The 14,381-nt window shown below is 44.3% G+C and overlaps 1 protein-coding gene across 7 annotated transcripts in view; it reads left to right on the top strand.

Moving 5' to 3' along the window:
* The window catches only part of ACACA (acetyl-CoA carboxylase alpha), a 334,336-nt gene that overhangs the window by 260,976 nt on the left and 58,979 nt on the right, over positions 1–14,381 (top strand). For all 7 annotated transcript variants that reach the window (XM_058164168.1, XM_058164167.1, XM_058164172.1 and 4 more), the window contains one exon: positions 12,897–13,040. In XM_058164168.1, the coding sequence (XP_058020151.1) occupies positions 12,897–13,040 (144 nt within the window). The remainder of the gene's footprint in view (positions 1–12,896; positions 13,041–14,381) is intronic.

Genomic DNA, 14,381 nt, shown 5'->3' with positions numbered 1-14,381 from the left:
CTTGAACCAGTCATCTGAGGTGTTAGTAATCCTCCCAGCTTTGTGTTTAATAGTGTTTAAAATAAAGAAGTGACACAGAACACTCGCCTCGGTAAAGCCCCGTTTCCCTCCCAGACGCAGGAAGGTATTGCGGATGAAAAGTAGACGGATTTGTGGAAGTGTGTGTGTGTGTGTGTGTGTGTGTGTGTGCACAGACATGTTTTTAATGCATTTCGCACAGATAGTGAGTCCCTCTGTCTTCACTTTGGTGCTTTTCACCCACAAGCAAACGTGGCTTCCAAAATGGAAGGTGGGGTTGGCTGGATTAACCACGTTATGTCACGCTACACGGGCGGTCCTCGACTTAACGACCACCGTTGAGCCCAAAACTTCTGTCGCTAACCAAGACAGTTGTTAAGTTTTGCTCCGTGGTCCAACCTTTCTTGCCACCGTTGTTAAGTGCACCACTGCAGTTAAGTTCGTAACCACGGTTGTTAAGTGAGCCTGGCTTGTCAGAAGGCGGCAAAAGGAGATCGCACGATCCTGAGGATGAGGCAAACCATCATAAACCACATGCCGGTTGCCAAGCGCCCTGGATTTTGATCACATGAATCGTTGCAAGTGTGAAAAACGGTCATAAGTCACTTTGTTGTAACTTTATCCAAGTTTTTTAAAAAAATTTTAAAAAAATTTTTTTTATTGAAAGAGTTTTAAAAAACAAAAACATTTCCCCCCCTTTTTTTTCCCCCTCCCTCCCAAAAAAAAAAAACCCTTCCCCTCCCCCGCTTCCCGGGTCAATCACAAGGTATTGTTATACATAAACCAAACATAAAATAAAATTTTCCCTTCCAATCCAAATAACCACATCCAAAGCTTTTCATCTCCCAACCCCCTCCCCATTACATAAAATAACTTTCTAATTATTCAAAGGCAATCTGATATTTCTTAATCTGATATCTATTTTGTAGATAATCAATCCATTTTTTCCATTCAATTAAATATCTTTCCTGCGTATTGTCTTTTAAAAACGCTGAGATTTTAGCCATCTCAGCCAAATTAATAACTTTCAAATTTTTTTAATAAAGGTATCAAATCAGTGCGTGAACGTTGTGGCACCTGGGCGTCATACATTCTAAAACAAATAAAACTAATCAGGTTAATCATAATCATCACATTCAATCCACTTATGTATTTCTTTTTTTTTATTGTTTTAATGTGATACACAATCTGACAAACACACAACATATAACATATAAACATTTCCTATTTCTAAACAGCGTTTCTTAGTGGTCTTCTTTCGCTTTTATACTTTTCCCCCCAAAACACATTTGTTGTTTTATTTTCTTTCTTATCCCCTTTTCTTTATTTACATTAAATTATCTAATAATAATAGCTTTACTTTTCTAGATTGTTATATATTTATTATTTACATATTGTACATTTCTAATACATTTTGTACATTCTAATTTCTCCCCTTTATTTTTTCCTTCCTAGACTCAAGCCATTCATACCATTTATTTATGTATTTCTAATAATAATACACACTCGTATTAAGTTATAGTCTATCATTCTTCAATTATTCCACGTTTTCACTTGCTATTACTTTCATTTTGTGCTATAAAAATGTGTACACTAATATTCCCCCTTCTCTTATTTCTATCACTTATTCTAGCTTTTGATCCTATCACCCTTTATTAAGAGGCCTTTTTTTTTTCTTTCCTATCTAACTTCTAATCATGTCACCTACCTAAAAAAAAGAAGAAGAAAAGAGAGAGAGAGAAAAGGAAAAGCAACTCAGAACAGCAACAAATAAGAGAAATCATCCATCCATCATCTAGTCACTGTTGTAACTTTGAAAGGCCGCTCGGTGAACCGTTGTAATTTGGGGACTACCTGTATACAGCTCCCTTTTTCTCTTCCTCACATTAAGTAAAACGTAAAGGTAAAGGTTCCCCTCGCACATACGTGCTAGTCGTTCCCGACTCTAGGGGGCGGTGCTCATCTCCGTTTCAAAGCCGAAGAGCCAGTGCTGTCCGAAGACGTCTCCGTGGTCATGTGGCCAGCATGACTCAACGCCAAAGGCGCACGGAACACTGTTACCTTCCCACCAAGGGTGGTCCCTATTTTTTCTACTTGCATTTTTTATGTACTTCTGAACTGCTAGGTTGGCAGAAGCTGGGACAAGTCACGGGAGCTCACCCCATTATGCGGCACTAGGGATTCGAACCGCTGAACTGCCGACCTTTCTATCGACAAGCTCAGAGTCTTACCCACTAAGCCACCGCGTCCCTCTTCCTCACATTAAAACAGTGCCTAAATCTGGAATATCCCTGGAGGCTTCTTTGAACCATCAGCCAAAAGGATTTCCTTTCTGGCTCTTGAACCCATGGTTCCGGTCAGCCCCTGGGTCCGATGGGGATCAGGAGGCTCCGCAGATCCCTCTTGTCGTGACAAATGAGATCAAAGTCATAATGCGAGAATTGAATCTGCCAGGGCCGTCCTTGCCATGCAAAACGGCATTATGATAATTATTAATGCATCGTATGAATCTTTCTGGAGTGGCTCGGCGCGACGATTAGGGTGGATATGAACAGATGCAACACCTGAAGAATGCTAATTGGAAAGGAAGGAGGGATGAAAAAGAAACCGGGGGCTTGGCATGGAAGGAGTGGCGTTTTTTCCCCCCAGCCTTTCCGTGAAGCTTCTCAAGGTTATTTTGTTCTCCCGCTCCTAGGAGGATGGAGAGAGAAGGGCTGGTTGTGTTGTTGTGGCGGGGACAATGACAACTGCTGTAATCTTCAGACATTCAGGGTGCAAGTAGTCCTCGACTTACAACAGTTCATTTAGTACGGACTGGGGGTGTGACAGGATTGCAGTCTTCCAATATCTCACAAAGAAGAGGGAGTCAAGGCATTCTCCAAAGCAGGGGTCTGCAACCTTGGTCCCTTTAAGACTTGTGGATTTCAACTCCCAGAGTTCCTCAGCCAGCTTTGCTGGCTGAGGGACTCTGGGAGTTGAAGTCCACAAGTCTTAAAGGGACCAAGGTTGGAGACCCCCTGTTCCAAAGCACCTGAGGGTAGAACAAGAAGCAACGGGTGGAAACCAATCAAGGAGAGAAGCAACCTAGAACTAAGGAGAAATTTCCTGACAGTTAGAACGACTTGCCTCCAGAAGTTGTGAATGCTCCAACACTGGAAGTTTTTAAGAAGAAATTGGACAACCTTTTGTCTGAAATAGTATAGGGTTTCCTGCCTAAGCAGGGGGCTGGACTAGAAGACCTCGAAGGTCCCTTCCAGCTCTATTCTATTTTAGTTCTAATTCTAATGTGACATGTAATCAAGGAGAGAAACAACCTAGAACTAAGGAGAAATTTCCTGACATTAGAACAATTAATCAGTGGAACAACTTGTCTGCAGAAGTTATGGGTGCTCTTTAAGGTTTGATAAGACAAGATTTGACAACTTCTCACTGACCCGTGCGCTCTCATAGAGAGGGACTCCTCAGGGTGCCGTCAGCGAGGCAGTGTCGTCTGGCGACGCCCAGGGGAAGGGCCTTCTCTGTGGGGGCTCCCACCTCTGAACGAACTACCCCAGGACTTCGACAACTTCCGGACCTTCGAACCTTCCGTCACGAGCTTAAAACACACTTATTCATTTGCGCAGGACTGGATTAGATTTTAAATTTATTGGTTTTAAATGGGTTTTAAATGGGTTTTAAATGGGTTTTATTTTTTATATTGTTTTTAAACATTCGGCCTTTTAGAATAAGTTTTTTAATTGTTATTTAAACTCTGTATTTATGTGTTTTTATTTGCCTGTGAACCGCCCTGAGTCCTTCGGGAGATAGGGCGGTATATAAATACGAATAATAAATAAATAAATAAATAAAACCATTTGTCTGAAGCGGTGTAGGGTATTCTGCCTAAGCAGGGGGTTGGACTAGAAGACCTCCAAGGTCCCTTCCAACTCTTCCATTCTATTTCTACTTCTAGTGACCGTTCGATGTTACAATGCCACTGAAATAAGTGACCTACGACCATTTTTTCCACACCACTCTCCCATCCCATGGTCACATGATTTACATTCAGATGCTTGGCAACTGCTACATATTTATGACGGTCGCAGTCATGTGACTGGCAACCCACTCATAATGGTTGCACTATCCCGGGGTCACGTGATCCTCCTTTGCAACCTTCAGACAGGCAACGTCAATGGGGAAGCCAGATTCGTTTAGCAACCATGCGACTGACTTAACAAGTGGCCACCATGTAGGTCTGGGGTGTCAAACTCAATTTCCTGGAGGGCTGCATCAGGACTGTGGTTGACATTGGTGGGGAGGGGCGGCTGACTGGGTGGGTGTGGCCAGCTTGATACCACTCCCCAAACTGCTGGCGTGTTTCCTCTTTGCATTGGGTAGCCAAGCAGGCTGGCCTCTTACATTTTCCAGGACAGCCCCAGAGGCCGGATACGGCCCACGGGCCTTGTGCTTGACATCCCTGATCAGGAGTGGGTTTCACATATTCTTGCTACTGGTTCGCTGCTCATGCGTGCCTTCTGCTCATGTGCCGGGCCTTCCGCATGCTCGCTGCAGGTTTGCACACCTTGCGTGCATGCGCCCGGTCTTCTGCACATGCGCTTTGCTCACACGCGCACCTTCCACACATGCGCCCAGCCTCGAAATAGTGGCTAAATAGGACGGCATTATGTCCGGGAGGATGGGGGAGCTGGGCCTACCCGCCGTCGCCAGTACTGTTTCACCCGAACTTGGCTGAATACCAACTCTGCCTCTGATGTAGGCCAAACCATTTTAATGTGCACATCTGGCTCCAGTTATGTCCATGAGCTGGGCCCATTTGTGCCAAGCAGAATGAATTGCAGCAGAAATATTGGCAGAGGCCGTTGTGCTGTTGTCTGGTGAAAATATATATATATGCACTGTCTTAACTCTGTTATGGTTTTTGTTTTTTTGTTTTTTTTTGGAAGAAAGCAATTTTGGTTGAGTCATAGAGGCAGTTGATCAGCCAGGGTAGGACAGGCATTGCTTGTTCTACCGACATTGCAGAATTTAAGCATCTTTGCTTCAGCATTAAAACACAATCTTGAAGGGGAAACATCGGGCCTGTATTCGCATTGAGTAGACCAGGCCAAAGCAATGTGGGTAGACCGGGCTGAAGCGACACGGATTGACCGGGACTGCCCCATGGGCCAGATCCAATCATATTGTGGACTGGATCTGGCCCGCAGGCCTTGAGTTTGACACCCCGATCTAGATGTTCTGCTTTGGATACCCCAAAGCCTCTTCCCAGAAGGTAACAAGGAAAACAGGACATGAAGAGGATGTGTAGCATCCCAGACAATCCTGTGGACTCTGCTCAAGCATCCCTTATGTGCCCTGTTCTGGGTAGAAGGACGTGAACTACCAATAATCTTTTCTGCTGTCCTCACCACTCTCTGCACTGCCTTTCTGTCTGAAGCAGTAATGCTTCCAAACCAGACAGTAATGCAATATTTATTTTATTTTATTTTATTTATTTGTCAATCATATATAAGATAACAGGTAAAAGTGTAAACATAATTTGGATACATGAAAAATAATAATAATAATAATAATAATAATAATAATAATAATAATAATAATAATAATAATAATAATAATAATAATAATAATAATAATAATATTTTAATTTGTATACTGCCCTTCTCCCGAAGGACTCAGGGCGGTGAACAGCCAAAATAAAATACAAAAGGAACAATACATACAATACTAAGAACAACCCTTAAAAAACTTATTCAAATGGCCAAATTTAAAATACAATAACACCCTATAAAATTGACAAAAATTTAAAACCCATAAAATCAAATTAAAATTTTTTAAAATCAAGCCAGTCCAGCAAGGCGGAATAAATAGGTTTTAAGTTCGCGGAGAAAGGTCCTAAGGTCAGATAGTTGTCGAAGTCCAGGGGGAAGTTCGTTCCACAGGGTAGGAACCCCCACAGAGAAGGCCCTCCCCTGGGGGCCACCAGTCGACATTGTTTGGCTGACGGCACCCTGAGGAGTCCCTCTCTGTGAGAACGCACCGGTTGTTGGGAGATAGAGGACGGCAGTAGATGGTCCCGTAAGTATCCCGGTCCTAAACCATGGAGCGTTTTAAAGGTAGTAACCAATACCTTGAAGCGCACCCGGAAGACAACAGGTAGCCAGTGCAGTCTACGCAGGATAGGTGTTACCTGGGAGCTTCGAACTGCTCCCTCAATAACACGTGCTAAGTAAGTAAAAAGGAATATTAGGACAGGGACGGTAGGCACGCAGGTGCACATATGCACGCCCCTTAAAGACCTCTTAAGAATGGGGTGAGGTCAACAGTAGACAGTTTAAGCTTAAAGTTTTGGGGCTTTGGGGAAGAAACTACACAGTCAGGTAGTGCATTCCAGGCACTGACCACTCTGTTACTGAAGTCATATTTTCTGCAATCAAATTTGGAGCGGTTTACCTTGAGTTAGTATCTATTATTTGCTCGTGTATTGTTGTGGTCGAAGCTGAAATAGTCATTGACAGGTAGGACATTGTGGCAGATAATTTTATATACTCTGCTTAGGTCAGACTGAAGTCTGCATAGTTCTAAGTTGTCTGAGCCCAAAATTTGGAGTCTGGTGGCATAAGGTATTTTATTGCATATATATCACACACACACACACACACACACACACACACACACACACACATATAGAATAGAATTTTATTGGCCAAGTTTGATTTGACACACAAGGAATTTGTCTTGGTGCATATGGTCTCATTGTACGTAAAAGAAAAGAGACAAATATGACGGGATATATATTACAGATTGCCCTCGATCATCCCTCTATAGAAAGTGGCAAGGACATGTCCTTTGTGTTTTTTCGGCAGCACCACCATTTGGGATGGAGAGTTCCAGATTGTGGGTAAATGCCTTGTTTGGTTTGGCCATTATGACATCTTATGAGAGGATGGAGCTTCTTCTTTAATACTTCAAGTTCTGATGAGCTCAAGATGCTGTTGCACCCCTAATTCTGGGCGCATCAGATGACTCTAGGAAGCCAAGATCTAGATCGGTGTTTCTCAACCTTGGAAACTTGAAGATGTTTGGACTTCAATTTCTAACATAGCTGGCTGGCAAATTTTGGGAATTGAAATCCGGACGTCTTCATGTTGTCCAAGATTGAGAACCACTGATCTAGATTTTAGACAGGGTTTTCTGGATCTTGCTGGACCGAAAACCATTCCATCTGCTCATTGGGCTATTGCTTATTTCTTGATTGTTGGCCTGTTACTGATCTTGGTGTTCATTTCTGCTCATCTGGATGTTGATTGCTGGCGAGGAGGTGTTTTGGTCTTTTTGTTACCTTTTTGGATTAAGTGGCATGTAGTTGTTGTTTATCTCTATGTGCTTGGTGATGGCTGATTTGTTTGAATGCCAGGCTTCCAGGAATTTTCTAGCTTTTTTGGATTTGACTTGGTCTAGGATGCCCAAAGTATCTCGGAAGCTCACAGTATATTTTATTTAGTGGAAATTCTTCTCAGCTCTGGAAGCTTCAGAGCATTTTTAGCTGAAGGGGAGCAGATTAACTAATCCAAAGCCTCTATAAGAGTATTCCCATTGAAATAATGGTTTAGTCTGTAAAATTAAGACATTTTCATCACCTTTGTTTCTTCTGGAATTATAATCCATGGGCACTTCTGATCACACTAACTAATGTTTCACAGAGGCCACTCCTTATTGTAATGCTTCGCTCACTAGAACGGGAAAAAACAACCAGATTTGCAAACAGCTCTTCAAATATATCATGTAGTAGTCTCCCATGAATTTCTTGTGAACTAGAATGACGAAGGCATTTTATTTATTTCTCCGACTTTAAATCAATACGGAGTAGACCTTTCCATTCTGAAGCTGGGCATGGAGTGCAATGAGAGAGCTTTGAGGGCAAGGGGGGAAAAATGAGTCCTTTATACTCTTAAAACTTTGGGGGGAAAGAGATGACAGGTGTATAATTCCATTTATCAGGTGCTTGGGGTTTTAATGTGGAGGTGTTGAAGAACTGTGTACTTTTAGTGCCCTACATCTTCTAAATAAAAGATCACAGGGCTGATAGCAGGAGCAGAGCACAGTTTAATAATCTCCAAGCATTAGACCAAGCCTGTATGTTCCTAACTCAAGACGTTTCCCTTGTTGAATACTCATAAATTAAAAAGCACAGAAGCAGCCCAGGTGTTCCTCCATTACACCAAAGATGCTTCTTCGAAGGGCGACTGGAACTTTTGTTTTTGTTTTTCTTGAAGACATTTCATTACTCATCCAAGAAGCTCCGAACTGGATTAGTTGTAAGGGCCAGCCTCCCATCAATTGCTGCAATCTGAGAGTAAAATGAAGCCCCTGTGCCTCTGGATATCTTTTATTAAAAATGGTGTGATGATGCTCGCTGCCTACTTTCTCCAAACATTATTGGAGACCAGTTCCCATGAGCTGCATCAAGCATGGCCTCGTGATCCTTGATAGTAAAAAGGGTGGCCAACAGCTCCTAGATAAATTGTCTATATCTGGTCTTAATGGAAACCATCCATAAGACTGTTAGAAAATTCCAGAAGCAAATTTTATTGGGCAGAAGTGAATGGAGCTGTAAACTGAAGCAAGCTAGCTGAAATTCAGTTGTGGATTATTAGACTTTATTTAACCCTTCCTTCCTTCCTTCCTTCCTTCCTTCCTTCCTTCCTTCCTTCCTTCCTTCCTTCCTTCCTTCCTTCCTTCATTTTTTCTCTTCTCCTCTCCTCTCCCTCTTTTCCTTCCTGTCTTTTTTCTCTTCCTCTCTTCTCTTCTCTCCCTCTTTTCCTTCCTTCCTTCCTTCCTTCCTTTTTTCTCTTCCTCTCATCTCCTCTCTTCTCCCCTTCCTTCCTTCCTTCCTTCCTTCCTTCCTTCCTTCCTTCCTTCTTTTCCTCTCTTCTCTTCTCTACTCTACACTACTCTACTCACCCTCTCTTCATCCCTCCCTCCCTCCCTCCCTCCCTCTCTCCCTCCCTCCTTTTTCTTTTCCTTTCCTTCACTCCTTCCTTCCTTCCCCTCCCCTCCCCTGGTCTCCCTTTCTCCTTTCCCTTTCCCCTTCCCTTCCGCTGAGCTGCTAGACTACTTGGAAACTAATTAAATGCAAGTACCCACATGCGCCTAGGAACTGCCTCTGTCAGAGATGGCTCCTACCGGTGCATGGGTCACAGGAAAATCGGCTACATACAGTCATGCCAACCTCGCCAGGGACAATGCCCTCAGCAAAGAGAGAAAACTTGGTTTGTTGTTGTTGTTCTTTTAAAAAAAAAAATCAGTTTTTTCCTTGAGAGCAGGTTAGAGGAAGTTTAGAACTGAACAGAAAGAAGCGGCTTTCATTTGGGGAGAGGAATATATATATATATATATATTTTAAAAAATGCCGCTGTGATTTCCATCACCGGCCAGCAGATCCAGGAGCTGCTGGAAGCAAAAGGGAGCCGTTATTGCAGACGGCCACTTAGCGAGAGACGGTAGAGACCCTCCAGTTTACTGCTGCTGACAAGCAGCGAAAGTGGTCTAATATATACTGTCTGCGGCTGCCCTTTAAATTCTGTTTCAGAGTTCAAGACAAATAGGCCCCCCCCACCTCCACCCCAGACCGTCAAGATGCTTCAAGGGAAGCACCGGTTGAGAGGCTGCCATATTTACTTGTCTCCGTGTTTTGATAGCGGAGGCAGCAGCCTGGATTCAGGCTGAGTTGTGGGAAGACAGCCGGCGGATGCTGATGAAGAGCCTGTAGGGAAGGAGAGAATCCCATAAACCAGGGGTGTCAAACTCAAGGCCCTCGGGTCGCATCCGGCCCCACGGGGTGCTTAGGTCTGGCTCACGGAGCCCTCCTTAGAAACAGTGAAGGACTGGCCCGCAGCGCCTCTGCCACTGAAGACAGGGTCCCAAGCTCCGTTTTCGGCTGCGATGGCCTCCTGCAACCCCCTGCCAGTGAAAACGTAGCTTGGGAGGGCCGCGCGTGTTTTGCCCCGTTTTACGACTTTTCTTGCCCCGTTTGTTGAGTGAAGCACTGCAGTTGTTAAATTAGCAACCTGGTTGTTAAGCAAGTCTGGCTTCTCCATTGACTTTGCCTATCAGAAGGTCTCAAAAGGGGATCACATGACCCCTTGGGATACTGCAACCGTCATAAATACAAGTCGGTTGCCAAGCATCTGAAAGTACATCATGTGACCATGGGAATGGGACAACGGCCATAAGTCATTTTTTTTCGGTGCCGTTGTAACTTTGAACGGTCACTAAATGAACCATCGTAAATTGAGGGCTACCTGTACAGGTAGCCCTCAACATACGACCAGTTGCTTAGTGACCAAAGTTCTGACGGAACTCCCCAGCTCTACTTACAATCTGGATGCAAAGTTCTCCCACATGTACACGTGCTCACACGCACACACGCGTACACACACACACACACACGGAATGGTCACATGACCACATTTTGGGCACTCGTCAGTTGGTCCGCACTTATGGCCATTTGCAGCATCCCATGATCACGTGAACTCCCCCCCAATTAACAAAGTTATTCTCCTGGAAACCAGCATTTGCTTCAGGTTTCTGTCCCCAAAAATACCCTTTGTGGACAATGGATTTGCTTAACAACCACTGCAAAAAAGATTGTAAAATGGGGTGCAGTTGCATGCTGACCGACTTAACAACCACTGCGACTTACAACCATAATTCTGGGCTCAATTATGGTCGTGAGCGGCCATTTTGTGAGTGTGACCCAACCCTTGCTCTCTGTCGTGTCCCACTCCTCCGCTGACGGCCGGGTCAGGGAAATACGAATCAGGCTTGCCTCTGCAGCTCTGCCCAAAGTCCTAGCAAAGTCCTCAGAGCAGGCAGGAGACCAGTAAGTGACTTCAGCAAGATAAGTTCGACTTTGCCTGACTCAGAGACTGCCAGAAAGCAGATCCTTTATATAGGCCATGGGGTGTGGCTCCATGACTCAGCACTCATTAAGGCCTGCCCCTCCCTTCCTTCTGTTGCCTCCGCCTATCCAATCTTCTGATGCGAGGGTCACTCCAATCAGCTGTTGGAAGTAAACTTTCCTCAGGCTCACATGCTGTGGAGGAGGGGAGGGTCTAGCTGTCTGCTTGCCTGGGCATGGAGCCAGGGCTGGGGCCGGGGGATGCTCCCTCCTCTGCAGCCTGCTTGGGCATGGAGCCAGGGCTGGGGCCGGGGGGTGCTCCCTCCTCTGCAGCTTGTTTGGGCATGGAGCCAGGACTGGGGCCGGGAGGCATACATTCCTCCGTGTTCGGGAGCAGATAAGCAGACCCCGGCTGCGGTGAGAGCGGACAAGACACAACACTCTCCAAATTCCAGTTATGTTCCTGCCCCCCCCCCAAATCAAAAACAAACCCCAAAATTCTCCTGTTTTAGCTGAAGAGGGCCTGGCAACACCTCCGGGCAAGTTTCAGCGGCCATTTTAGGGAGGAGAAACAAAAGGGTGTCATCTAAACCGTGCTATTTTCTGGTCTGTTTTTGTTTTGGAGAGCATGCGGTTTGCGGGGTTTTTCTTTCTCCTTTTTCTTTGTTCTTGTTTTATTTTTATTTCCCCCCTCCCCTTCCTTCCCCTGTCGTTGATAAAATCTAAATGAAACAGGTATATAATGCCCGCTGCCTGTTCGAAAGACTCGAGCCATAAAAATAACAAATGGCGTGTATTTGCTCGAATGTCAAAGTTATGAGTTTATTTTGTAATGATGTGCTCCTGCTTTCATGAGGTAAACTGGCCGTGGCAGAGGTGTTATTAGTAATATGGACCCAGCAGAGCAGAAACCCGAGTGACCGAGAGATCAGTGTATCAGTCAGGGAGAGGGCAAATGGGAAGAGACAGCGGGGGAATGAGAAACACGGCGGCGGCACCTGGCGCGCGGCGGAGATTAGGAGACGGGCCCTGCGCACGGGAGGCTGGTGGTCAGAGGTGCCTGCTTGGAAGCGCCTTCCGAGGAAACTCGGGGGGGGTTGTGCGGGTTTGCCTGGTGTGATATTCCCCCCCCCCCATTTTTTTTTTGTCTGGAGCCAGGTGGGCAAGGTGGATTTCCTCCAGGTACTCTCCAATGGCTGTTTGCTTCAGAAGAATTAGATGTGATGCTCTCACTTGTTCTTGGCTGTACACCAAGGAGGATTTTGCTGTTGTTGTTTTTTAACAATTGTGTCGATGCAAAATGCAGGTTGGGAACCTGAAAGTCCCTTCCCCTTCCCTTTTCTTCCCTTCCCTTCCCCTTCCCTTCTTCCCTCTTCATTCCCCTCCCCTTCCATCTTCTCCCCTCCTCTTATTTCACTACCCTTCTCTTCTTCCACTTTCCTCCCTTCTCCTCTCCTCTCCTCCTCTTCCCTTCCCCCTCCTCTTCTTCCAGTTTTTTTCCTTCCTTTCTTCCACTTTCCTTTCCTTCCTTTCCCATCTTCCACTTCCCTTCGCTTCTCTTCTTCCACTTTCCTTCCTTTCCCTTCTTCCATTTTCCTTCCCTTCCCTTCTTCCACTTTCATCCCCCTCTCCTCCCCTTCCCCCTCCTCTTCCACTTTTTTCCTTCCCTTCTTCCACTTCCCTTCCCTTCTATTCTTCCATTTTCCTTTCTTCCCCTCCCCTCCCCGTCTCTTCCTGCACTTCCCATCCTTTTTCTTTTTTTTTTTCCTGGATTGCACATACAAACACTGTCACACAAGAATTTCATTGCATAGAGTTGTCTGTTTTTCCTTCATGTGTCTATTTTTCTAATACATGTTATATTAGCCATTTTGTTGGCTTTCTATGGATAGAAGGAAGAAAGAAAAAGCATTTTGAAGCTCATTGGGTGCTTTAAAAAGTCTGATAATGTTCTTTTTCTTGCCCCTTCTTTGCACAGGTGCTTGGAAGAGAGGTGTACACTTCTAATAACCAATTGGGTGGTATCCAGATCATGCACAACAATGGAGTGACCCACAGCACTGTGTGTGATGACTTTGAAGGTGTCTACACCATTCTGCAGTGGCTCTCCTACATGCCAAAGGTACACTTTCCTGCACTCATTTGTTTCTTTATTTAAACAATTTATACATCTCACAGCCATGAACATCAACCAATAGTTGGAAGACTTGATGAAAACACTTTAATCTCATAATATATAGACAGATTCGACCATTGTTTCAACTGAAAACTGTAGGCATCTTAAACCAAGCCAAATCCCAAAACGCTGGAGAATTTTTGGAATTTTGCTCTCAGACAAATCGTCATCAATAGACACATAGTGATAAACGACATTTACACACCATTCAAAAGAATCAATGAAAATTCTAGGAAACAGAAACATTAGAACATACTCTTCCAGCAGCTAGCATTCAGATAAGCAGGGATTTACACCAGACAGTCAGACCGAAAATAACACTATAATCAAGATACCTTCCAGGAGGGAATGACCCCCATCAAAACTGTCAGGGCAAACTAGTATACATAAACAGGCAGCAAACCCCACCCTTATTCACACTCATGTTGTTACCTAGTTGGGTAATGAAATGTTTGCCAGCAAACAAACAAGCTTAGAGTAGACCAAGTACCCTACAATTTGTACAGTTGTCTGTCTCACAATAGTGACTCTGCATGGTACACAGAGAATTAAAGCCAACAAAACATAATACAAAAGTATACACCCTGAATGAGTAAGTAATCATATTGTATGAGTTGTTCTTGTTCTCTCTTCTGAAACTTATGCCTGTGGGACCCCTTTTTATATTTCTTCAAAATGTACAAAACCAGTTCTACTGTATTTGGGGGTTCTGGGTCTCCTTTATTCCTCTCCCAAAAGTTCTGTCCTGATGACATCACCACTGATGTTTTAATGCAGGTCTATTTTTTCCTAACTGGGGTTGGCAGAAGGATTAAACCAGGGATAAAATGCTACCGGTTCGCTCTGATTCGGGCAAATCGGTAGCTAAAAAAAAGCTACCGGTTCAACCAAACCAGTATTTCCGACGATCAGCTGTGCTGCATGGCTTATGTTCGCTAGAAAACAGGAAATCCTGCTTTGTAGTGAAGATAAATCACGCAGCACAGCTGTTCCTCCCCCCCTCGCTGTTCTACTTACCTAGTGAAGTCTTCTTTTTCCGCATGTGTTTGGTGTGCACCACAATGGTCTTAAGTGTGGAAAACAGTTATAAGTCACTTTTTTTCAGTGCCGTTGGAACTTTGGTCACTAAACGAATGATTGTAAGTTAAGGACTACTTGTATTAATAATATCCCCAAAGAGGCATCCTCTTTCCAAACAGATAACAAGACAGATGATTTCTAGCTGACATCGCTTTCTTCGGGAAGGATATTCTGAAAATTAGAACTATAAGAATGTGTAATGACGTG

This window comes from Ahaetulla prasina, chromosome 1, assembly GCF_028640845.1.
Source record: "Ahaetulla prasina isolate Xishuangbanna chromosome 1, ASM2864084v1, whole genome shotgun sequence".
Taxonomy (NCBI): Eukaryota; Metazoa; Chordata; class Lepidosauria; order Squamata; family Colubridae; genus Ahaetulla; species Ahaetulla prasina.
This window is presented reverse-complemented; position numbering and strand designations above follow the sequence as displayed.